This window comes from Anomaloglossus baeobatrachus, chromosome 7 (assembly GCF_048569485.1).
Source record: "Anomaloglossus baeobatrachus isolate aAnoBae1 chromosome 7, aAnoBae1.hap1, whole genome shotgun sequence".
Lineage (NCBI taxonomy): Eukaryota > Metazoa > Chordata > Amphibia > Anura > Aromobatidae > Anomaloglossus > Anomaloglossus baeobatrachus.
This window is the reverse complement of record NC_134359.1, coordinates 277,217,145-277,244,830: the sequence shown is the minus strand read 5'-3', so window position 1 is coordinate 277,244,830 and position 27,686 is coordinate 277,217,145. Positions and strand designations below refer to the sequence as shown.

The 27,686-nt window shown below is 45.5% G+C and overlaps 1 protein-coding gene across 1 annotated transcript in view; it reads left to right on the top strand.

Annotated features, from left to right (window-relative positions):
• CAPN15 (calpain 15) overlaps positions 1-17,870 on the top strand; it is a 29,665-nt gene extending 11,795 nt beyond the window's left edge. Inside the window, 10 exon segments of the mRNA XM_075318199.1 lie at positions 993-1,201; positions 2,353-2,536; positions 2,622-2,845; positions 4,428-4,553; positions 5,614-5,766; positions 8,130-8,291; positions 11,869-12,101; positions 12,195-12,367; positions 12,485-12,663; positions 16,330-17,870. Coding sequence (XP_075174314.1) covers positions 993-1,201; positions 2,353-2,536; positions 2,622-2,845; positions 4,428-4,553; positions 5,614-5,766; positions 8,130-8,291; positions 11,869-12,101; positions 12,195-12,367; positions 12,485-12,663; positions 16,330-16,507 — 1,821 coding nt within the window. The 3' untranslated portion in view covers positions 16,508-17,870.
• The last annotated feature ends 9,816 nt before the right edge of the window (positions 17,871-27,686 follow it).

Genomic DNA, 27,686 nt, shown 5'->3' with positions numbered 1-27,686 from the left:
TCATCTCTGATCACATAGCCCCGTTGTGTGTAAGCGCAGCCCCCACCCCCGGCACCATACATCTTTGTTCGTTGTTGCGAGAAGCGATCCTGGTAACCATTGTGCACGTGGCCACGTTCCAGCGAAGCCTCGTCACCTGCGCTGGAGCCAGCGATCGTCAACAAGGAGACGTTACACTATGAACTTGACACCAAAAGGTGAACCTGACACCGGCGGCGTCCTACGAGACACCACAGGACAATGGCTTCTGTTTAATGTGACGGGAGACTGAGGTGTGAGGGGGAAACTGTGCGCTCCCACACAATCATCCATCATCTTCCATCATATAATATATAGGAATAGATCCCTCTGTGTGTAATGACTCTATATAATATATAGGAATAGATCCTTCTGTGTGTAATGACTCTATAATATATAGGAATAGATCCCTCTGTGTGTAATGACTCTATATAATATATAGGAATAGATCCTTCTGTGTGTAATGACTCTATATAATACATAGGAATAGATCCCTCTGTGTGTAATGACTCTATATAATACATAGGAATAGATCCCTCTGTGTGTAATGACTCTATATAATATATAGGAATAGATCCTTCTGTGTGTAATGACTCTATAATATATAGGAATAGATCCCTCTGTGTGTAATGACTCTATATAATATATAGGAATAGATCCTTCTGTGTGTAATGACTCTATATAATACATAGGAATAGATCCCTCTGTGTGTAATGACTCTATATAATATATAGGAATAGATCCCTCTGTGTGTAATGACTCTATATATTATATCTAATATTGCGCACCCTCTGACGGCATTACTTACCTTTTTATGCTTGTACTCTCTGCCTCCATCCATGGATGGTGACCCAGGTGCTCCTCACCACATTATCCCCCGTTGGTTGCACTCAGCTGTACGACCCTTGTCCCCCACTCACCCCGTCTCGCTCTTTTTTTCCTCCCTGACACTTATCCTTTTGGCTAATCCCCAGAACAGAGTGAATTTCGTGGACGACAGCTTTCCCCCGGGGCCACGTTCCGTTGGTTTCCCAGAATCCGACAGCGTCCAGCAAAGGGTGAAACAATGGCTGCGACCGCAAGAGATCAACTGCAGCATCTTCAAAGACCGCGGGGTGAAGTGGTCCGTCTTTCGCACGCCGAGACCTTCCGACATATTGCAAGGGCTGCTGGGAAACTGCTGGTGAGTACCGGCATCTGCGTCTGTGCAAAAGGGGGACATTTATTTTCCCTGACGCCCTACACCAGGGGTCAGGAACCTTCTTGACTGAGAGAGCCATGAGCGCCACATATTTTAAAATCGTAATTATATGAGTGCGGCGGTGGTATAGCCGCTCAGAAGGTCTCAGGAGGCAGGGTAGTCTATGTTGAGGGCACGTGGGAAGGTGGGTCGCGGCTCAAGAGGGTCCGTGTGTGGAGGGCCAGCAATACTGCTGCGGGCGCCATTGATCTGTCGGCGGGATGCTTTGAATCTCCCGCAGTTGAGAAAATTGACTTCAAGAAAATGGCCGCGGCGCATGTGCAGATGAACGGGATGGACTTCAATAAAATGGCCGCGGCGCATGTGCAGATGAACGGGATGGACTTCAAGAAAATGGCCGCGGTGCATGTGCAGATGAACGGGATGGACTTCAAGAAAATGGCCGCGGTGCATGTGCAGATCAACGGGATGGACTTCAAGAAAATGGCCGCGGCGCATGTGCAGATGAACGGGATGGACTTCAAGAAGAAAGCCTCAAAGTCCTGTCTGCACATGCGCCGCTTCTGCGGTCATTTTCTTGAAGTCCATCTTGTCAACTGTGGGAGATTCAAAGCATCCCGCCGACAGATCAATGGCGCCCGCCGCAGTATCGCCGACCCTGCGCCACCATTTTGCTGCCCCGGTAAGCCATATGCAATTTGTAAGACGACCTCCCCCCCCCCCCCCCCTTATTTTTGGGGTGAAAAAAGTGCTTTTTACAAAACGGAAAATAGGTTTTTTTTTTGTTTTTGTTTTTTTTTTAAGATTTGTCTGTGAGCCAGATGCGGCCATCAACACAGCCACATCTGTGTCACAAGCTATAGGTTCCCAACCCCTGCCCTACGCTATTGCCAGGATTGTAAGCCCACTGCAGTACTAGACACTACCACATGGACTAAGGGGGCGCTATTCATGCAAAAAAAAAACCAGCCATGTCTTTTATTCTTGTCCTTCTTGATGTGGCAGATTATCAGCATTTTATTGCCGATAGTCATGGGCAAGTGTCCAAAATAAGAGGGGCTGCAGCACATTTATATATACAATGCACCATGTGAACAGACCCATATACCGATGATGTCTTCTGATCTTTCCAGGTTCCTCAGTGCGCTGGCCGTGTTGGCGGAAAGACCAGAGCTGGTGGAGAGGGTGATGATCACAAGGACCATATCCCCAGAAGGAGCTTATCAGGTGCGACTATGCAAAGATGGCACCTGGAGCACCGTGCTGGTGGACGACATGTTGCCATGTGATGAAGCCGGGTATCTTCTCTTTTCTCAGGTGCGTAAAAAATCTGGACCCCCCCTCCCCCCATTCTCTTGCATCCGGTTCTCGTTCATCAGCGTGCCATTTGTCGTCCATACAGGCCCAAAGGAAGCAGCTCTGGGTGGCCCTGATCGAGAAGGCCCTGGCCAAGCTTCACGGATCCTACTTTGCCCTCCAGGCCGGTCGCGCCATCGAAGGTCTGGCCACGCTGACGGGCGCGCCCTGCGAGAGCCTGATGCTTCAGGTCAGCTCCACCAACCCCCGAGAGGAGACGGTGGACACGGACCTCATCTGGGCCAAAATGCTGAGCTCCAAAGAAGCCGGGTGAGAGCAGAAATGTCCTCATCCCATGCACTGACTGTACTACCGCTATCAGACGTATGTGAGAGCTGTGTATATAGGGTCGCCTGTGTAATACAGAGCCTGTGTATAGGGCCACCTGTGTAATACAGAGCCTGTGTATAGGGCCACCTGTGTAATACAGAGTCTGTGTATAGGGCCACCTGTGTAATACAGAGCCTGTGTATAGGGCCGCCTGTGTAATACAGAGCCTGTGTATAGGGCCGCCTGTGTAATACAGAGCCTGTATATAGGGCCACCTGTGTAATACAGAGCCTGTGTATAGGGCCGCCTGTGTAATACAGAGCCTGTATATAGGGCCGCCTGTGTAATACAGAGCCTGTGTATAGGGCCACCTGTGTAATACAGAGCCTGTGTATAGGGCCACCTGTGTAATACAGAGTCTGTGTATAGGGCCACCTGTGTAATACAGAGCCTGTATATAGGGCCACCTGTGTAATACAGAGCCTGTATATAGGGCCACCTGTGTAATACAGAGCCTGTGTATAGGGCCACCTGTGTAATACAGAGTCTGTGTATAGGGCCACCTGTGTAATACAGAGCCTGTATATAGGGCCACCTGTGTAATACAGAGCCTGTATATAGGGCCACCTGTGTATTACAGAGCCTGTGTATAGGGCCACCTGTGTAATACAGAGCCTGTGTATAGGGCCACCTGTGTAATACAGAGTCTGTGTATAGGGCCACCTGTGTAATACAGAGCCTGTGTATAGGGCCACCTGTGTAATACAGAGCCTGTGTATAGGGCCACCTGTGTATTACAGAGCCTGTGTATAGGGCCACCTGTGTAATACAGAGCCTGTGTATAGGGCCACCTGTGTAATACAGAGCCTGTATATAGGGCCACCTGTGTAATACAGAGCCTGTGTATAGTGCCACCTGTGTAATACAGAGCCTGTGTATAGGGCCACCTGTGTAATACAGAGCCTGTATATAGTGCCACCTGTGTAATACAGAGCCTGTATATAGGGCCGCCTGTGTAATACAGAGCCTGTGTATAGGGCCGCCTGTGTAATACAGAGCCTGTGTATAGGGCCGCCTGTGTAATACAGAGCCTGTATATAGGGCCGCCTGTGTAATACAGAGCCTGTATATAGGGCCGCCTGTGTAATACAGAGCCTGTATATAGGGCCGCCTGTGTAATACAGAGCCTGTATATAGGGTCGCCTGTGTAATACACAGCCTGTATATAGGGCCGCCTGTGTAATACACAGCCTGTATATAGGGCCGCCTGTGTAATACACAGCCTGTATATAGGGCCGCCTGTGTAATACAGAGCCTGTATATAGGGCCGCCTGTGTAATACAGAGCCTGTATATAGGGCCGCCTGTGTAATACAGAGTCTGTGTATAGGGCCGCCTGTGTAATACAGAGCCTGTGTATAGGGCCGCCTGTGTAATACACAGCCTGTATATAGGGCCGCCTGTGTAATACACAGCCTGTGTATAGGGCCGCCTGTGTAATACAGAGCCTGTATATAGGGCCGCCTGTGTAATACACAGCCCTTTATTTGCCCCAGGAGCTCACTTGTCTTGTTATACTCCAGGTTTCTAATGGGGGCGTCCTGTGGAGGTGGGAACATGAAGGTGGACGACGCGGCCTACGAAAGTGTCGGGCTAAGACCTCGACACGCTTACTCCATACTGGACGTACGAGACGTCCTCACTCACCGGTAAGGAGAACGTATTACTGTCAGATGTTTGCATTTACGAGTTACGAGCCATTTTTGATGCTTTAGCCACAAAATTCCCATTCATTCATTCATTCATTCATTCATTCATTCATTCATTCATTCATTCATTCATTCATTCATTTTTGAGATTTTATTCAGTGTTCATTATATGGTAAAACCGATGTGTTGGTGTGATGTCTGAGGTCGGTGCAAGTTCATAGACACCAAACATGTATAGGTTTACTCTTCTCTAAGGGGTTAAAAAAAATTTCAGGTTTGTCCAAAAAAAGTGAGGCACTTTTTGCGCCGTTTTCCGTTGCGTTCTCATTTTTTTAGGATCTATGGCTCAGTGACGGCTTATTTTTTTGCGTTTTGAGCTGACGTTTTTAACAGTATCATGTTTGGGCAGATGCTACATTTTGATCACCTGTTACTGCATTTTGCGCAAAATTTGTGACAACCAAAAAACGTAATTTTGGGGTTTGGAATTTTTTGTGCCGCTACGCCGTTTACCAATCAGATTAAACTTATATTTTGATCGGGCATTTTTGACCTCAGTGATACCGTGTGTGTGTGTGTGTGTGTGTGTGTGTGTGTGTGTGTATTTTTTTTTTTTTTACCCTTTTAATAATTTTCAATGGGGCGAATGGAGGGTGTTTTGAACTTTTTAGGCTTTTTATTTTTTAAAACTTTTTTTTTTTCCCTTATTTTACTAGTCCCCTTAGGGGACTATAAGGATCAGCAGTCTGATCACTCATTCATTTCTCACGATCACAGCTACACAGCTCTGATCACCAGAAATACTCACCTGTTGTCACTCACAGCAACCGCCCGGCTGTTACAGGAAGTGAGTCATGTAAGGTACAGGAGTCCTCACATGACCATGCTGCTTCAGGTCTACATTTGCCATCAGTCTCCCCTCTGTGTTCCTATCCATCCGCAGCCGTCTGAAAAGGGGTCGAAGGTCGGACAATCATGGCATACCCTAATGATATGGGAATAACTCTGAGGAGCGAGATGGTTTTTCTCCTCTTAATCTTTTGCCATCCTTCCTCTGCAGCCTTCTCCGTCTCCGTAACCCCTGGGGTCGCTTCTCCTGGAATGGAAGCTGGTCGGACGAGTCGCCTTTGTGGACCTCTTCACTCAAACATGAGCTGATGCCCCACGGTAGCAGTGAAGGCGTCTTCTGGATGGAATACAGCGACTTCATCCGGTAAGTGAGCAACGCTCGTCAGGTGGGTACAGAATCCTGGAAAACCACAGGACCTCCATTCGGGGTGATGGACCGTCCGTCTATCTGCCCCACAGGACCTCCATTCGGGGTGATGGTCCGTGTATCTGCCCCACAGGACCTCCATTCGGGGTGATGGTCCGTCTATCTGCCCCACAGGACCTCCATTCGGGGTGATGGTCCGTCTATCTGCCCCACAGGACCTCCATTCGGGGTGATGGTCCGTCTATCTGACCCACAGGACCTCCATTTGGGGTGATGGTCCGTCTATCTGCCCCACAGGACCTCCATTTGGGGTGATGGACCCTCTATCTGCCCCACAGGACCTCCATTTGGGGGTGATGGTCCGTCTATCTGCCCCACAGGACCTCCATTTGGGGTGATGGTCCGTCTATCTGCCCCACAGGACCTCCATTTGGGGTGATGGTCCGTCTATCTGCCCCACAGGACCTCCATTTGGGGTGATGGACCGTCTATCTGCCCCACAGGACCTCCATTCGGGGTGATGGTCCGTGTATCTGCCCCACAGGACCTCCATTCGGGGTGAAGGTCCGTCTATCTGACCCACAGGACCTCCATTTGGGGTGATGGTCCGTCTATCTGCCCCACAGGACCTCCATTTGGGGTGATGGACCGTCTATCTGCCCCACAGGACCTCCATTTGGGGTGAGGGTCCGTCTATCTGCCCCACAGGACCTCCATTTGGGGTGAGGGTCCGTCTATCTGCCCCACAGGACCTCCATTTGGGGTGATGGTCCGTCTATCTGCCCCACAGGACCTCCATTTGGGGTGATGGTCCGTCTATCTGCCCCACAGGACCTCCATTTGGGGTGATGGACCGTCTATCTGCCCCACAGGACCTCCATTCGGGGTGAAGGTCCGTCTATCTGCCCCACAGGACCTCCATTTGGGGTGAGGGTCCGTCTATCTGCCCCACAGGACCTCCATTTGGGGTGATGGTCCGTCTATCTGCCCCACAGGACCTCCATTTGGGGTGATGGTCCGTCTATCTGCCCCACAGGACCTCCATTTGGGGTGATGGACCGTCTATCTGCCCCACAGGACCTCCATTCGGGGTGATGGTCCGTGTATGTGCCCCCCATTTGGGGTGAGGGTCCGTCTATCTGCCCCACAGGACCTCCATTCAGGGTGATGGTCCGTGTATCTGCCCCACAGGACCTCCATTCGGGGTGATGGTCTGTCTATCTGACCCACAGGACCTCCATTTGGGGTGATGGTCCGTCTATCTGCCCCACAGGACCTCCATTTGGGGTGATGGACCGTCTATCTGCCCCACAGGACCTCCATTCGGGGTGGGGGGTCCGTCTATCTGCCTCACAGTTACAATTTTGCTTGCTTGTTCCAATTGTGAGATGCCCTAAGAAAACCATGGGTTCCCAATGATGTAGCTCCCCCCCCCCCCCTTCCTACAACTCAGATGTTCGGCTGGTCCCACCAGAAATTGTACAGTTCATCTGATGTGTGTGGGGGGCTTCGGTGCTCGCTCCGCACTCTGTATAGATCCACAGGAGCCCATAGCCTCTACCCCTTCGACCTACTAAGATATGGTGACTGCCCCAAGTTTCGCCCTCATAGTCCCTTTTATTTGCTACAATCTGGTGTCCTAGATCCACACTACTGGAGAATAAAGCCGGATGTATGAAAGACACCCTGAACTCTCCGCAAAAGGGCAGAGGATCCACCACCATCCTCTGCTTTGTCCTATTTGACTAAATACCGTGTGTCCACCGCCTTTAACTGGAGAACGGCGGCAGCTATAGGCATAGAAGTGGTGTCTAGGTATAGTAAAGTATCCATGCACTACGCAATGAAACCACCTATAGCGCCACCTGGTGGAAGACATTTTTATCTCGAAAATGGAACCAGATAGAGAAAAAAAGTGAATTACAAAGTTGTAGGGCATCATCCATTCAATACGAATCGACACCTTGCATACAAAAATGCTGTGATATGAAACCCATGACCCCCCCCACGCCATATGCGTGACCAGCATTCAATGTTTTGGGGGGGTCATGGGTTTCATATCATAGCATTTCTGTATGCAAGGTGTCCATTCGTATTGAATTGATGATGCCCTACAACTTTGTAATTCACTTTTTTTCTCTATCTCGTTCCGTTTTCGAGATAAAAATACTAACTCCGTTGTTTTCCACCAGGTGGCGCCATACGTGGTTTCATTGCGTAGCGCATGGCTCCTTTACTATACCTAGACACCACTTCTATGCCTATAGCTGCCGCCGTTCTCAAGTTAATGGCGGTGGACACTGTTTACAACATATGATAGTTTCTCCGCTCCTCTAATATTTCGCTTTTGATGTCCGCAGGTATTTTGACTCGGTCGATATCTGCAAGATCCACACGGACTGGCATGAAGTCCGGGTTCAGGGCACTTTCCCAAACAAGGCATCAACCCCCGTGACTGTAACGTCGCTCACCGTGGTGGAGAGGACGGCGCTGGAGTTCTCCCTATTCCAGGAAGGCAGCAGGTAAAAGACAAGACCCCAAAGAGGAGTCTGAAAGGGTGATCTGCTCATCTCAAGGTGTCCCCCCTGTGTAGACCCCCAGTGATCGGCTGTAAATTGTAGGGGATCCCGGCAGCAGGGGTTCGCTTTCCCTGCAGCGCCACCATGTGGCAAGTGAGGAATTACACGTCACATTAATGTCATCGAGAGGATCAACTTCCCCAAAGCTGCTTTCCTTAAGATCGCATCCGGAATAGATTAGAAAGTTGCTGATATCTTAATATTCAAGTGAAGACGTCTCCAAAGGGAAACCGGTGCATTAATGAAGGGCGTGCGTAGCTGCACCCAAGACCGGATCAGCACATCACCATAGCGTGTAGTATAAACCAGCTCAAATCTTACAAACCCAATTCTGTGACCCCTTATTTGCCAATCCATGGCTATCAAACACTATATTTTCCAGTAAAGAGGTAACTTTCTCCATTGAAGTCTACGGGAGCAATGGAAGGAGCCGGGCAATTATCTCCTGAGCTCTTTCTGTAACGTCTATAGATTTAAAAGGGGGGAAAAATGGCTTCTTCTTCTGTCCTCGTCTGGTGAGGCTCTGTCCTCGTCTGGTGAGGCTCTGTCCTCGTCTGGTGAGGCTCTGGCCTCGTCTGGTGAGGCTCTGGCCTCGTCTGGTGAGGCTCTGGCCTCGTCTGGTGAGGCTCTGGCCTCGTCTGGTGAGGCTCTGTCCTCGTCTGGTGAGGCTCTGGCCTTGTCTGGTGAGGCTCTGGCCTTGTCTGGTGAGGCTCTGGCCTCGTCTGGGGAGGCTCTGTCCTCGTCTGGGGAGGCTCTGGCCTCGTCTGGGGAGGCTCTGTCCTCGTCTGGTGAGGCTCTGCCCTCGTCTGGTGAGGCTCTGCCCTCGTCTGGTGAGGCTCTGCCCTCGTCTGGTGAGGCTCTGCCCTCGTCTGGTGAGGCTCTGCCCTCGTCTGGTGAGGCTCTGCCCTCGTCTGGGGAGGCTCTGCCCTCGTCTGGGGAGGCTCTGCCCTCGTCTGGGGAGGCTCCGCCCTCGTCTGGGGAGGCTCTGTCCTCGTCTGGTGAGGCTCTGGCCTCGTCTGGGGAGGCTCTGTCCTCGTCTGGGGAGGCTCTGGCCTCGTCTGGGGAGGCTCTGTCCTCGTCTGGTGAGGCTCTGCCCTCGTCTGGTGAGGCTCTGCCCTCGTCTGGTGAGGCTCTGCCCTCGTCTGGTGAGGCTCTGCCCTCGTCTGGTGAGGCTCTGCCCTCGTCTGGTGAGGCTCTGCCCTCGTCTGGGGAGGCTCTGCCCTCGTCTGGGGAGGCTCTGCCCTCGTCTGGGGAGGCTCCGCCCTCGTCTGGGGAGGCTCTGTCCTCGTCTGGGGAGGCTCTGTCCTCGTCTGGGGAGGCTCTGTCCTCTTCTGGTGAGGCTCTGTCCTCGTCTGGGGAGGCTCTGTCCTCGTCTGGGGAGGCTCTGTCCTCGTCTGGGGAGGCTCTGTCCTCGTCTGGGGAGGCTCTGTCCTCGTCTGGGGAGGCTCTGTCCTCGTCTGGTGAGGCTCTGTCCTCGTCTGGTGAGGCTCTGTCCTCGTCTGGGGAGGCTCTGTCCTCGTCTGGGGAGGCTCTGTCCTCGTCTGGTGAGGCTCTGTCCTCGTCTGGTGAGGCTCTGTCCTCGTCTGGTGAGGCTCTGTCCTCGTCTGGTGAGGCTCTGTCCTCGTCTGGGGAGGCTCTGTCCTCGTCTGGGGAGGCTCTGTCCTCGTCTGGGGAGGCTCTGTCCTCGTCTGGGGAGGCTCTGTCCTCGTCTGGGGAGGCTCTGTCCTCGTCTGGGGAGGCTCTGTCCTCGTCTGGGGAGGCTCTGTCCTCGTCTGGTGAGGCTCTGTCCTCGTCTGGGGAGGCTCTGTCCTCGTCTGGGGAGGCTCTGTCCTCGTCTGGGGAGGCTCTGTCCTCGTCTGGGGAGGCTCTGTCCTCTCAATACAGTTGTCATAGATCTGGATTGTTATGAGCCGGGCAGCTGTGTTTATCCAGGACCCCCAGGTTAACAATGAGACCCCGCCAACCGTCCACAGGTTTAGGTGCCATATTGCTGACTATTCCAAGCAATATTGAAGCTTCTAAGCTGATATTATTTTTTTTTTACAACCCCTTTCCACTCCATGATGGATCACTGTCATGGAGTTGAATGTATGAAGTCCGCACCACACAAGGAATATGCCGACAGTACAAACCCTTGTAACGGCAGCGAACCAAGGCGCCGTTGGGGTACTGCGGCCTCCAGAGGTCTGCTGAAGACCCCATGGCCGCTACCTTGGTTAACCCCTTTCCACTGCATAATGTATTATGTCATGGAGTCTGCACCGTACAGGGAAGGTGCCGCCGACAATACAAATAGCTGTAATGGCAACAAACCAATGTGCTATTGGGTTACTGCAGCCTCTAGGCGTCTGCTGAAGACCCCCATGGCTGCCATCTTGGTACCCTGTTGAAGCCCAGCCAAAGGCAACACAATTAAGTAAAGTTTAAAAAAAAAAAAAAAAAAGTGACCAGTCAAAATCTGAATTTATTTAAAAAAAAATCCAACCTCCATAATTGCTGTTTTTTAGTCTCTTCCCCCCCCCCCCCCCCCAAAGAAAATGCAATAAAAAGTGATTGAAACATCATTTATACCCCCCAAATGGTAGCAATAAAAGCTACAGCTCAGTACGTTAAATAGAAGGCGCTCGCACATCTCCATCTCCTGAAAAATAAAGAAACCGTTTTTTCAAAGAGAATCTGTCACCAGGTTTTCGCCATCTAGTCTGAGAGAAGCATAACGAAGGGTCAGAGATCCTGATTCCAATGATGCGTCACTTACTGAGCTGTTTGCTGTCTCAATGTTTTCTCTGCTGCAGATCTAGCAGTTATACAGAGCTCATGAATAGGCTGGACTACCTGCAGCCCACCTAGTAGTCCTGTAATGATCTCCTGCCGATTAAAGGGAATCAGTTACGAGGTTTTTGCCACCTAATCTAAGAACAACATAACGTAGAGACAGAGACCCTGATTCCAGCGATGTGTCACTTACTGGGCTGCTTAGTTCAATTTTGATAAAATCACTGTTTAATCAGCAGTAGACTATCATTACAGGACTACTTGGCGTGCTGCAGGTAGTCCAGCATATTCATGAGCTCTGTATAACTGCTAGATCTGCAGCAGAGAAAACATTGATTGTATCAAAATAACAGCAAACAGCTCAGTAAGTAACACATCGCTGGAATCAGGGTCTCTGTCTCTACATTATGCAGCTCTCAGATGCGGGAGCAAAAACCTGGTGACAGATTCCCTTTTAAGCCAGTAAAATAATAATAAAATAAGTATGGGAAGGAAAAAGAACATGGTAAAAACGAAAAATGGTTCAGGGTACTTTTGGCACATGGCTGGGTGTATGTTTGGCACATGGCTGGGTGTATGTTTGGCACATGGCTGGGTGAATGTTTGGCACATGGCTGGGTGTATGTTTGGCACATGGCTGGGTGTATGTTTGGCACATGGCTGGGTGTATGTTTGGCACATGGCTGGGTGAATGTTTGGCACATGGCTGGGCGTCATATTCTTGCTATCTCCTCTGTGTCTGCAGACGATCGGACACTGTGGACAGTCACCTCCTGGACCTCTGCATCATGGTTTTCCGGGCATCTCATGGCGGGACAGGGAAAGTGATGTTGGGCCGGCTCATGGCGCACAGCAAAAGGGCGGTGAAGAAGTTTGTAGGGTGCGACGTAATGCTGGAACCGGGAGAATACGCGGTGGTGTGTTGTGCCTTCAACCACTGGCAGACCTTAAATCTGGGGGGATCCTCCATACTGCAAGGTAAGGCCCCGTCCGGCTGTGATGGACGCGTGCCGGGATAGATTGGGACGACTTATATGAGAACTAACCCATAACTTTCGTCTTGTTTTTCAGCGTCCAGTCCCACGGGTAGCGGCAATAATCGCCGCTCCGCTGCAGACCCCATGGGGTACATCTTGGCCATTTATAGTTCCCGGCTTGTCATGGTTGAGCAAGTAGAAGCCCAGCCGACGACGCTCGCGGATGCCATTATCCTGCTGACAGAGGACAAGGGGGAGCGGCACGAGGTAGAGGCTCGCTATGATAACTCACTGGTTCTCTGCAAAAATCAATCAGTCTTTATTCCGGCATGTGCTGTGGGGAACTTCTATCATTATAAGGTGTTCCTATCCTCTTATTTTTAGGGTCGGGAGGGGATGACCTGCTATTATCTAACACACGGATGGGCCGGGCTCATTGTGGTGGTAGAGAACCGACATCCCAAGTCCTTCCTGCACATCCAGTGTGACTGCACGGACAGCTTCAATGTGGTGTCCACCCGGGGCAGCCTCAAAACCAGCGACAGCGTCCCACCGCTACACAGGTGAGTGACCCTCCTCATCAGTGTATATACAGTGCTGACTACCGTGTATACTAGAGTATAAGCCGAGGCCTCTAATTTTACCACAAAAACTGGGAAAACTTAATGACTCGTGTATAAGCCTAGGGTGGGAAATGCAGCAGCTACTGGTACATTTCAAAAATAAAAATGGATACCAATATAATGTAATGTGCCCCATCCTTGTCCCCCCTTGCAGTAATGTGCCCATCCTGTAGTAATGTGCACATCCTTGTCACCCCCTTCTAGTAATGTGCCCCATCCTGTAGTAATGTGCCCATCCTTGTCACCATCCTGTAGTAATGTGCACATCCTTGTCACCATCCTGTAGTAATGTGCCCATCCTTGTCACCATCCTGTAGTAATGTGCCCATCCTTGTCACCATCCTGTAGTAATGTGCCCATCCTTGTCACCATCCTGTAGTAATGTGCCCATCCTTGTCACCATCCTGTAGTAATGTGCCCATCCTTGTCACCATCCTGTAGTAATGTGCCCATCCTTGTCACCATCCTGTAGTAATGTGCCCATCCTTGTCACCATCCTGTAGTAATGTGCCCATCCTTGTCACCATCCTGTAGTAATGTGCCCATCCTTGTCACCATCCTGTAGTAATGTGCCCATCCTTGTCTCCATCCTGTAGTAATGTGCACATCCTTGTCACCACCCTGTAGTAATGTGCCCATCCTTGTCACCATCCTGTAGTAATGTGCACATCCTTGTCACCATCCTGTAGTAATGTGCACATCCTTGTCCCCCCCTTCTAGTAATGTGCCCCATCCTGTAGTAATGTGCCCCATCCATGTCCCGTGTAGTAATGTGCCCATTCCTGAGCCTCATCCTGTAATGTGCCCCATCCTGTAGTAATGTGCCCATCCTTGTCCCCGTCCTGTAATGTGCTCATTCTTGTGCATCATCCTGTAGTAATGTGCCCCATCCATGTCCCGTGTAGTAATGTGCCCATTCTTGTCCCCATCCTGTAATATGCCCATCTTTGTGCACCATCCTGTAGTAATGTGCCCCATCCATGTCCCCTGTAGTAATGTGCCCTGTCCTTGTCCCCCGTCCTTTAGTAATGTGCCCATCCTTGTCCCCCAGTAATGTGCCCCGTCCATGTCCCCTGTAGTAATGTGCCCCGTCCTTTAGTAATGTGCCCCGTCCTTGTCCCCCGTCCTTTAGTAATGTGCCCATCCTTGTCCCCCGTCCTGCAGTAATGTGCCCCGTCCATGTCCCCTGTAGTAATGCCCTCATTTTGGACACTTTTTTTTGTTCCCTGTTCTGCTGCTGTTCACATACACACAAAAAATATTCTCCCCTGTCCTCCGTTCCTGTGGTGTCCTCTTACCTACGTCTTGCGGACCACAGGCAGTTAGACCTCTCAATGATCGCGGCCGGTACATAGGGCCACTGCTGCTGTCATCACTTTACTTCAGTTGAATGCTTTGTGGTGCCGCAAAGCATTTAACAGAAGTAAAGCTCTGATGGGGCCGCCGCAAAGTATTCAACTGAATTAAAGTGATGACTGCAGCGGCGGCCCCGTGTACTGGCCACGATCATTGAGAGGTCCATATGCCTGCGGTCCACAAGAAGCAGGAAAGAGGACACCATGGGAACAGAGAACAGGTTAGAATAATTTTTTGTGGGACCCTTACTCGCGTATAAGCCTAAGGGGCCACTTTCAGCATAAAAAAATGGGCTTATACTCGACTTATACTAGAGTATATTGGTATATCTAATGTGTGTATATATAGATCGCACTGATCAGGGATCTGGACTTGTCTTTTTAGAGAAAAAAACGGATCAGTGGCCTGAAATCGGACACACCGGATCCTTATCTCCCCTGACGTCATCTGTCCGGGAAGCCCATACACATTAGACTGTCAGCCGATACATATGGGGGTCTTTAACCTTTCATTATCTCTGTATACATAGGCAGTGTAGCCTCCTGACACATCTACTCTGCAGGATACTACAAGTGAAACTTCCTTTTAAAAGCAGTATACAGATTTGGTGAAAAAATATGTTTCTTTATGGCTTCATTGTGGGACACAAGAGACCCCGGGTGCTGTGTCCCCCAATGAAGGCTCCAAGAAAAAAAGATTTTACAGTGAGTACCCAAAATCTTCTTTTATGGTTGTACGCTAGAATTAAGAAAAAAGAGGACCCTGGTTGTGGTAGTCCATGGCCACTAGATGAGGGCACTATGAACCTCCCCCTATCTGCCGGCATCTTGGTGCCCCTTATTAGCATGCACCTTCACCGTCATAGACATAATGACATCACGGGGTCTTATAAGAAATGTCGGCAGATAGCGGGGGGAGGTCACAGTGCCCTGGTCTGGTGATCATATTGTGCAAATGAGGCCAGATATGTCATATGTATTAGTACTTTCATATGAAGCTCCAGTTGTATAGGTGACCTGTTTTAGTGGTACGGTTGTATAGGTACTCCCACCGTCCCCGTCCCCCCAATAAAAAAGGTACTTTCTCTATCGCATCATTGGGGGACACAGGAAACCATGGGTGTATGTTTGCTGCCACTAGGAGGCAGAAAACATACACCCATGGTTCCTGTGTCCCCCAATAAAAGCTCAGGGAGAGATTTTACGGTGAGTACCCAAAATCTTTTTTTTTTTTGTAGAGATCTGATGTGCCTGTCATAAATAATGTAGCACATAATAAGTCATATGCAAATTAGACTGCAAGTGCACTGGGGGGGTGTCAGTGCAGTCGGTCTGCCTTGTCAAAGTGCATACACGCCCACAGTGCACTTGCAGTCTAATTTGCATATGACTTATGCACTAGATTTATAAGTCATGGGCAAGATAAGTCATGGGCAAGATAAGTCATGGGCAAGATAAGTCATGGGCAAGATAAGTCATGGGCAAGATAAGTCATGGGCAAGATAAGTCATGGGCAAGATAAGTCATGGGCAAGATAAGTCATGGGCAAGATAAGTCATGGGCAAATTAGACTGCAAGTGCACTGTGGGCGTGTTTATAAGGGCGATTGAATTGACGCGCCCCCAGTGCACTTGCAGCCACATTTGCCTGTGACTTCTAGTCTAGATTTTCCATTGCTGGCACATCGAATCTTTAAAAATAAATAAAATAGTATACGTGTGTGTGTGTGTGTGTGTGTATGTGTGTGTGTGTGTATGTATATATGTGTGTACTGTATATGTACAGTACAGACCAAAAGTTTGGACACACCTCATTCAAAAAGTTTATAATATAAAAATATTTTTACTCACTCTTGACAAGCGCATATAAAGACACACCACTACTTCCATATTTAAAGACATTCCCTTTAATAAATCCCCCTCCCTTTTTTTTTTTTTTTTACACTGTATATGGTCAGGAATAGAGTTGAGAATTACACTCCTGTAAATCGCCTCCTACCTGCCGGCATCCTCAGCCCCATAATATCACACCGGATCTACAAATATAAAGAGGTGCCGGGATGGCGGCAGGTAGTAGGCAGCACGCAGGGCTCAGGTCCGGCATCCATAGTTTACCGCCATGGGATCGGGGTCCTGTGAGTCTCTCTGCTCAGTTGTAGTTTGGGAATGTGTGATGGTGGACGCCTACGTTGCGTGTTTCCTGCAGCATATTGCATTAATATTCTTACTTGCCCCCCACTTTTCCATCCCAGGCAGGTGCTGGTCATTTTGTCTCAGCTGGAGGGGAACGCTGGCTTTTCCATCACTCATCGACTGGCACACCGGAAAGCTAACCAAGCTTCTCTGAATGACTGGATGTCCAGCAAAGGCACCCACAGTCCTCCATTGTCTCCAGAGGTGTCCGGCTTGCATGGCCCCCGACCTCTCTGACACATCCGCAGTGAGAGATCCCCTGGTACGGGGGGGGGCTTGATTGCCTAAGTTCAGTGGGAGCACTTTACAGACTAATATAAACAATTCCCGGAAAGCAACACTTGAAATCTACTCAGGACTTTTATCCTGTGTAAACAGGGACCCTATCCCATCCCTCATTTTTGTCTTTTTTCTTTTTTTTTTATGTACCACACTGAATCGTCCTGTATTTGTGCAACCCAAAATCGGAGCGATTTTGCCCTTCGTTGGCTTACAGCGCACAATATAGAGGCCACCACTTTGTTTTTTTCGGAGGAGTTTGGGTCTTTGTTCTTACTTTACCCTTTTTTTTTATTTTTAAGATGTGAATTTTAATCCTTCTTGGATCTATAAAACAGGATGCTATGGCTGCTAGTGATCTTCTGACACCCCCCGTTCATTCCTGCTATATGCATGGACGCAAGCTTTAATGAATCCAGCGGAGGAGAAATGGCATAACGAGACTGCTGCATCCGTTCGGTACCCGAAACGCGCGGCGTACCAATCCTGTTTGGTACCCGAAACGTGCGGCGTACCAATCTGCCACATTCCTTTTTTTTTTTATTTGCATCCTGCAGCCTTACCCCCTGAGTCTTAATGATCACACGGAGCTTAGCTATCACACATCGGAATAAGGGCGATGTCACCCCATCTTCATGCAATAAATCAGAAATCTCCTCCATATTTTTTTATTGTCCGCTAAGGAAAATGCAGCCATTTTACCAGAGTTGCACATTTTTGCAAAACAGGGTAAGTATAAAAACAGGTCTCAGAGTCGGAGATGATAGTCTTTAATGCAATTTCTGTATATGAACATTATTCTTCCTGCCATGTATCATGCGACCATTGTAACTCCATAGGCTAAAGTGCGGAAATAACCCCTTCCTCGCCTACGTAGACTACTAACCCCCCCCATCAAATCATGCAGCCATAGGCTACAATGCAGAAATAACCCATTCCTCACCTACATAATTACTAACCCCCCATCAAATCATGCAACCCTAGGCTACATTACAGAAATAGCCCCTTCATCACCTACGTAGACTACTAGCCCCCTCCATTCCCCATCAATTCATAATATATTGCTATCTACCAATGACCATTTTCATCCAGGTGTAAAATTGCTGGTTGCTTTTCACCCAAAAATGTATCTATCAACAGAGAAAATATAAATATTCATCAAAGAGGTTCTGCATCGGTATCATACGATGAAGGGCATGGTTTATATCTTGCCCAATAGTCCTGGAACCACATCTGTTTGGTTAGGCAGGTTTTGCTTAGCATCCAGACTTCTTGGCTTAAAGAGGACCACCCACCAGGATTTTCCTATATAACCTAAGGCCAGTGCTATACTGGCACTATCATGCTGATTCTATACATACCTTTAGTTGTGAGATCGGATGTATACTTTCTGAAATACAGTCAAGTAAAGTTTGTGAAATGCTCTGTTATTTGATTGGTAGCAGCTACAGAATATCTAATAGGTGGGTAGCTAGTTATTCCCGCCCCTGTCTGCTTGTCCTTTTTTCCTTCCCTCCTCCCCCTGTAATAACAGAGACTGGGAGGAAGGACAGGCAGGCAGACAGGGGCTGGAATAACTATTAAAACATGACTCATCTATTAGATATTCTGTAGCTGCTACCAATCAAATAACAGTGCATTTCACAAACTTTACTTGCTTGTATTTCAGAAACTATACATCCGATCTCACAACTAAAGGTATGTATAGAATCAGCATGATAGCGCCAGTATAGCAATGGCTTTAGTTTATATAGGAAAATGCATGTGGTTGGTCGTCTTTAAACTGTCACCGTGCTTGGTGGACATCGTGCCTGCAATAGTAATGAGATTAAAAGATAATTTAATTGGAAAAATCCTGTAAAAAAAAAAAAATAAAAAAAAATGGGGGGGTATTTTCATTCTACAGATGGCATATATAACTCATGTATGCCACAAGATTGGACTGGTGGGCATATGACCTTCAAAAATGACGGGGCCTGTTTTTGTTTTTTTCCATGCATAGGGAACTTAAAGGGGCTCTCCACTAAGGTATAAGACATTATAAGACTAAAAAAGCAATACTGCTCTTCAGACCGGCGCCGCTCATCTGCAATCTGGGCTGTGCCCACCACCGGTTGCTTACATCAATATCCAGCAGGGGGCATCATGATCTCTACGGAAAATTAGCGCCCTCTGATCAGCTGAAGCCTTCATATGTTGTCTGAACCAGAACTATTCCTGTTCTGTCGAAACGTGAAGGTTTCAGCTGATCGGCGGCCATATTTCATGTGCTATCCCGATTTTAATGTCGGGAGATCAGCAGGAGATGTTGCGCTTTGCAATGTGGAGAAGTGGCACCGGTCCTGGAGGTGAGTGTAGGGTTTTTGTTTTCTTACTGTCCTGCACCCATAGTAGTGGAGAACCCCTTTAAGCACAAGTGTATGGGGGCCACCTGCACAGTCTGGTAGATAGGCGAACAAAAAAAGACACAGCACACGTCGCTACATCTGCGCAGTGGTCCCTTTAAAGTTTGTGGATCAGTTGGGGTCCCAGGGGTAAGGCCACCATCAGTTTTGGCATACCCTAGCAACAGCACACTTTAACCAAAAATTGCAGACATGCCTATAGGTGCAAGTAATTTTAGAGGTGATGGGGCTTAGTAATTGCTGGCCGACAAGACGTACAAACCCAGTATTTCTATACGTTACAGGGATGGGGGAGGGGGGGTCCGCTGCTTCACACGTTTAAGTCTCAGGGAAAGAAGGGCTGCTCACCCGTTCCCATCCCATCTAGGATTCTTCCCCTGGTCCACCTGATTCAACTACACTGTTTTTGTTTTTTCTTTTATGCCATGTTGTGTTCATGTATATGGTTTATGCTGGAGAGAATTGTAACGCACGTGCTGTATGTAATGTGACACGACGACTGCCAACTGTGGGCACTAGATCAGTGCAACCATTGCTGTGATTCCGCAACGGGCGAGGGACCACCATTTTTTATTTTTGTAATCATGAGTTAAAGATCCTCACCATTATCATTAGCCATTAAGGACTATGCAAAATGTCTGGACCACCACCTCCATGCTTTCTTGGCGTTGGTACGAGGCGTGGGGGCATTTCTTATGCATTAAATGACTCGGGGAGGGAGGGGGGGGGGGGATTGTGCACCCATGAAGAGCATTTGCCCCTTAAATTAAGTAAAACTATAAAAACACATCATCCGTTCTAATGCCGTATTCACACATCGGTGTGTCGGGGTCCGAGCGCCAACCATGACTGACGGACCAGCCGTGGGTCTGCGAACTTGACAGACTCATTGACATACGTGATATATATATATTATATATAATATAGTGTGTATGTATACATATAATATATATATATACACGTGTGTGTGTGTGTGTGTGTGTGTGTGTGTGTGTGTGTGTATATATATATATATATATATGTATATATATATATATATATATATATATATATATATATATATATATATATATATATATATATATATATATATATATATATATATATATATAAAAAAAACATACACACACATTATATCTATATACACACACACATTATTTTTATATATATATTATAATATATATATATATATATATATTATTTTTATATATATTATAATATATATATATATATTATAATATATATATATTATAATATATATATATTATAATATATAAATATTGGTAATGTAATTGTGTAACTTCCCGTCAGAAGACCTGCGGACGGTCCCATATGTCATGAACCTATACACAATGTGTGAATGGCGCCTAAAGGCTGCGTTTTTTGTGACGCCCATTGTTCCCCCTCCCTAACCATGAAGTTCAGGTGTTATATTGACACTATGGCCATATAATTGAAGGGGGTCTGGGTGAAAACCAAAGGGGGCTGTAACAGTGGGCATTATGGCTGCCACTCGGGGTGGGGGTGGGGGTTAGAAGTCTGAAATGGGTCAAATTAATTTTAGACGGACAAGGACGACTCGAATGCGTGTATGTAGTTGGTGGGACATTGTTTCTTCCCTCAGCCCCTTTCTCAATGATCCCGCTCCTTTATAGCACTTCTTGGCCATAATGCACCTCCGGCTCCTGCATCTTAAATGACAAGCGCCATTATTTTACCACCAGCATCACATATGCTGCATATCTGTAAGAAAAAAAAAATAGCCAAATGCTTTTTTTCACCTTCTTTCTCTGCTCTTCATTTTCTAGAGGGGCAATTCAATGTATAAACACAACCCTGCATATGAATCAATGTATGGTATAGTATATATGCACCCATATTCATTCATTGGATGTCATTTATGAATATATTTTTGTTTTTCTACTAAACATGCCAAAGGCAGCCATTTTGTGCACAGGGCCGGGACTAAAGTAAGAACGCATTTTTGCGCTTTTTCAGTCATGTGCCACAGTCCACAAAATGGCCGCCTATTTGTGTGTGTAGATGACAAGTTGTCATGTATCAAATCTCTAGCTGTCCGTAGCAACCAATCAGAATTCACTGTTCATTTCTCCAGCGCAGTTTAGAAAATGAGAGCTGCGGTCTGATTGGTTGCCGTGGGTTACAGTCTGTGAGGTAAATGAGGCCTAGTGTTTCCTGAAAGCCCTGAGAAGCCATTTTGTGTTTTTTTTTTTTTATCTGTATAATTCGCCCTGATTAAAATGTTTGTCATTTCTACCAAAGCTGCTAAATTTTGAGCTGTGTAACCTTTTTTTTTTCTTTATTTTGTTTTTATGGGGAAAAAAAAATTACTTCATACTTCAACCAATAGTAATTTTGCAGTAAATGTGATGCCAAAATGGCCGCTGCTGCTAATTCTAAGGAGCGAGACTTATGTTTTTTAGCCTTTCTTAAAGGGTTTTTGACTCCACCTTAAAGTGGCTAAAAAAAGAGTTTTAAATTCGACACCATTCCTGCACTAATGGCCGCTTAGCTTTCTTTTTTTTCCTCAGATCACTTTTAACCTAAAAAGGGCCGAATGTCAGACTGGTCTAGGAGGCGAAAATAAAAATGGTTCCCACAGCAGCCAATCAGAGACTAGGTTTTATTTTTACACTGTAGTTTTAAAAATAGAAGCTGCATTCTGATTGGTTGAAAGGGTGAACCTGACAGATGCCATCATGGATCATAGTACACCGGGCCCAGAGCGTCATATAGAACCCGATGGTCGAGGCCTCATCACTACTTTCCTACCAGGCCTTTCTTCTCCCTCAAATAGGGTCCCTGGTCTGTCTCCGTCTGCCACAACTGGGAAATATTTGAAACTTGTATATATTGTTCAGCTGTAATAAATCAGAATGCTATTTTATCAACTTATATACTCAGATTGTATAGATAGCTACATTTTTGGGTGGCCTACGCTCCCATCTCAGGTTCTTTCGGACCAAATAAAGATTTTGTTTTTTAAAGAAGTGTCTTGTGTGTTTTTAACATTACAAAAAACGGAAAAAAAACCCCGAAAACAATGCCCCTTTAAGGGACTGATCACTGAACCCTTGTGATCAGTATTGGGTCTTTTACTGTGCTCTTCTCGGATGATTTACGAGCGACAGACTCCATGAAAAGACAAAGGTAGAAAGGAGCTCACTGATGGATCCTCAGTTAACTCAGCCAGCAATAGAAAGCGCTGTACAGACTATAGAAAGCAAACTGTGCAACATTTTTAATAAAATCTACTGGCAAAAAATTACTTTTCGTATTGAGCGTTTTTCGGATGATTTATGAGCCACAGACTACATCAAAAGAGAGCTAAAAATACGGGGGTTACAAAGGAGCTCACTGATGGATTCTCAGTTAACTCAGCCAGCAACAGAAAGTGCAACACTGACTATAGAAAGCAAACGGTGCAACATTTTTAATAATCTACTTGCAAAAAATTACTTTTAGGCTATGTGCCCACGCTGCGGAAAATGCGGAAAAATCTGCAGCATGTCAATTATTGTTGCGGATTTCTCCGCAGGATCCCATATACTTACCTGCCTCACCGGAGTCACTTTCTTCGTCCGGTGTACAGGAGCGCGGTGAATCCAGGTACAGGAAGGAAGAGGTGGGCGGAGCCTGCACGAGCTCCAGTCATGTGACAGCCGGAGCTAGTTCAGGCCCGCCCACCTTTTCCTGAAGACGCTGAGAGTGACCCGGCTGCCGGAAAGCGAGGTGCTGCATGATGGAGGGAAGTATGAACTCCCCTGATCACTGCAGCACTTGTTCTGCATTGAGGATGCAGTGCCGAAGCCATGGTACTGTATCCTCAATGCAGAATGCCCGCACGACATTCCGCACGATATTCCGCAACATGGAAACAGACAAAAGTTGTGGTGCTGTTTCCTGGGAGCTCCTGCGGATATATCCGCAGGACACTGTCCCCGTGGGCACATAGCCTTACCATTCAGCGTTTCTCGGATGATTTACGAGCTACAGACTACATCAAAAAGCTGAAAAGAAAGATACAAAAGAGCTCACTGATGGATTCTCAGTTAACTCAGCCAGCAATAGAAAGAGCAGTATAGACTATAGAAAGCAAACGGTGCAACATATTTAATCAAATGTACTTGCAAATAAAAGTAATTTTTGCCATAAGAACTTGAGATCAGTTTCATCTGGCTTTTAATAAACTTTTTGGCTGATTTACGAGCCCACAGACTACATCAAAAGAGAGCTGAAAGGAAAGAGTTACAAAAGAGCTTACTGATGGATTCTCAGTTAACTCAGCCAGCAATAGAAAGAGCAGTATAGACTATAGAAAGCAAACGGTGCAACATTTTTAATAAAATCTACTAGCAAAAAATTACTTTTAGCATTGAGCGTTGCTCGGATGATTTACGAGCCAGAGACTACATCAAAAGAGAGCTGAAAAGACCGGGGTTACAAAGGAGCTCACTGATGGATTCTCAGTTAACTCAGCCATCAATAGAGCAGCACAGGTTTCTTTACCCATACCTCATTCAAGGGGCATTATAAGCCCCTCTCCAAAACAGCATGAAAGTGGCTTTTTCCACGCATATGTGCAGCTAGGCCCTGTTTGCAAGATGATATCCATGGAATGGCTCTGCCGAGCTGCTTCTCTAGTGCACCTCTGAGCAGTACAGGCAGAGAATAATGTAAGAAGGACAACACCTGAATCATCTATGAAAAAATGAATTGAAGGTTATTTAGAAGTGAGGGTTATGGCTATAACAACTCTTGCAAATTATGATTTAAGACACACCCCCCCCCCCCCCCCCCCATGATGGATTAGATACCCATGATTTTCCCTGAAGCTCCACCACAGGGAAAACAAAGCATAATGCAATTCCCATTGAAATCAATGATCAGGGTTGGGCCCTCCAGGGCATGGGACCTTCTTTATAGCAGTTCTCCATTATGGCTAGTAGTTGATGCTTCTTATGGTACAAACCTCACATCCACTATATTAAACAGAATCTGTCACTTGCTCAAAAAATTGCATTAAACACCTTGTAAAAATCCCCCCGTTCCCCTGATTCTGACACTGTTTTCCGTTCTGCGATGCGTCGCTCCATTGCAAAGATATTGACATTTGTTGCTTTTGGAGCGCAGAATGTGAAATCTCTGGTTGGGCGTTTCTTCAGAGTCTTCCCTGTGGGCGTGCACTTTTACCCCTCCCTCCATGACACGTCCAATCATAGCCTGCGGAATTAGTTGCTGAGCTGGGATTGGGCATCTCTGTAAGGGAGGGTTTAAAGCCCACGCCCCCAGAGAAGACTCCCAGTTGGTCTGCACACAGAGATTTCACACAGTGCGCTCTCCTAAAGGAACAAATGTCTATATCTCCGCAATGGAAGGACGCAGAGCAAAACTGAAAACTGCGTTGGAACCGGGAGCACTCATAAATTTTCGCCAGATATCTAATGCAATTTTTTGACAGGTTCTCTTTTTACTAAAGTATATAAAAATATATTTATTTTTTTTTACAACTAGAAAACCTGTGCTTTTCATCAGATCTTGTAAAACTGGTTCATCCAGGTCCCTGGAATTGTTTATGGCTATAAAACATCAGCTAATGGGCTCGTAACCAAAATGATCCCGCTGCGATACTATCTGCAATGCGATAAAATAGAACTCTCCAAACCGCAAATGTGGAGCTCCACTGCCATTTAAAGAGACAGTACACCTCAACTATACTCTACATATCATATAGTGGTTGTCCGACCGAAAAGTTACTTTCAAACATACTTTTCATGATTTCTACTTGCCAGTGAATTAAAAACTTGTAGCTAGAGAATGCAGTATATTTTCTTTTAACTCTTTCTCTCCCCAGGACATAATACTGCATCCTGGGAAAGCTGCGGGTGATGGAGCTGTTATAGCCGGCGCTTACAGGTGCATCTCAATAAATTAGAATATCATAAAATTAACTTATTTCAGTAATTCAATAGACGAAGCCAAACATATATTATAGTCATTACACACAGAGGGATCTATTCCTATATATTATATAGTCATTACACACAGAGGGATCTATTCCTATATATTATATAGAGTCATTACACACAGAGGGATCTATTCCTATATATTATATAGTCATTACACACAGGGATCTATTCCTATATATTACAGTCATTATACACAGAGGGATCTATTCCTATATATTATATAGAGTCATTACACACAGAGGGATCGATTCCTATATATTATATAGAGTCATTGCACACAGAGGGATCTTTTCCTATATATTATATAGTCATTACACACAGAGGGCTCTATTCCTATATATTATATAGAGTCATTACACACAGAGGGCTCTATTCCTATATATTATATAGAGTCATTACACACAGAGGGATCTATTTCTATATATTATATAGTCATTACACACAGAGGGATCTATTTCTATATATTATATAGTCATTACACACAGAGGGATCGATTCCTATATATTATATATCAAAAACGAAGAAACTTCAGCTCTCCCCTCTTCACTCCCAAATCTTACCTCCGGTGCACGGAAACACCCTGACCTGGGTGGGAACACATGAAGAAAGGAAGAAATTCCAGCAACTTCAGGAGAAAGTAGAATTTTCTTAAAAAACTGTTTCTTTATTGGTAATAAAAATATTAATATTCCATCCAAGCAAAACAAAAAATGGAGAGGCAAGACAGAGGAGCTGTTTCCTACGCGTTTCAACCTGAATAAGATTAAGATTAAGACCTATTCAGGTTGAAACGCGTAGGAAACAGCTCCTCTGTCTTGCCTCTCCATTTTTTGTTTTGCTTGGATGGAATATTAATATTTTTATTACCAATAAAGAAACTGTTTTTTAAGAAAATTCTACTTTCTCCTGAAGTTGCTGGAATTTCTTCCTTTCTTCATATATATTATATAATTACACACAGAGGGATCTATTCCTATATATTATATAGTCATTACAGAGGGATCTATTCCTATATATTATATAAAGTCATTACACACAGAGGGATCTATTCCTATATATTATATAGTCATTACAGAGGGATCTATTCCTATATATTATATAAAGTCATTACACACAGAGGGATCTATTCCTATATATTATATAGAGTCATTACACACAGAGGGATCTATTCCTATATATTATATAGAGTCATTACACACAGAGGGATCTATTCCTATATATTATATAGTCATTACAGAGGGATCTATTCCTATATATTATATAAAGTCATTACACACAGAGGGATCGATTCCTATATATTAGTCATTACACACAGAGGGATCTATTCCTATATATTATATAGAGTCACTACACACAGAGGGATCTATTCCTATATATTATATAGAGTCACTACACACAGAGGGATCTATTTCTATATATTATATAGTCATTACACACAGAGGGATCTATTCCTATATATTATATAGTCATTACACACAGAGGGATCGATTCCTATATATTATATAGTCATTACACACAAAGGGATCTATTCCTATATATTATATAGAGTCATTACACACAGAGGGATCTATTCCTATATATTATATAGTCATTACACACAGAGGGATCTCTTCCTATATATTATATAGAGTCATTACACACAGAGGGATCTTTTTCTATATATTATATAGTCATTACACACAGGGATCTATTCCTATATATTATATAAAGTCATTACACACAGAGGGATCTATTCCTATATATTATATAGTCATTACAGAGGGATCTATTCCTATATATTATATAAAGTCATTACACACAGAGGGATCGATTCCTATATATTATATAGAGTCATTACACACAGAGGGATCTATTCCTATATATTATATAGTCATTACAGAGGGATCTATTCCTATATATTATATAAAGTCATTACACACAGAGGGATCGATTCCTATATATTAGTCATTACACACAGAGGGATCTATTCCTATATATTATATAGAGTCACTACACACAGAGGGATCTATTCCTATATATTATATAGAGTCACTACACACAGAGGGATCTATTTCTATATATTATATAGTCATTACACACAGAGGGATCTATTCCTATATATTATATAGTCATTACACACAGAGGGATCGATTCCTATATATTATATAGTCATTACACACAGAGGGATCTATTCCTATATATTATATAGAGTCATTACACACAGAGGGATCTATTCCTATATATTATATAGTCATTACACACAGAGGGATCTATTCCTATATATTATATAGAGTCATTACACACAGAGGGATCTTTTTCTATATATTATATAGTCATTACACACAGGGATCTATTCCTATATATTATATAGAGTCACTACACACAGAGGGATCTATTTCTATATATTATATAGTCATTACACACAGAGGGATCTATTGCTATATATTATATAGTCATTACACACAGGGATCGATTTCTATATATTATATAATTACACACAGAGGGATCTATTCCTATATATTATATAGTCATTACACACAGAGGGATCTATTGCTATATATTATATAGTCATTACACACAGGGATCGATTTCTATATATTATATAATTACACACAGAGGGATCGATTTCTATATATTATATAGTCATTACACACAGAGGGATCTATTCCTATATATTATATAGAGTCACTACACACAGGGATCTATTCCTATATATTATATAGAGTCATTACACACAGAGGGCTCTATTCCTATATATTATAT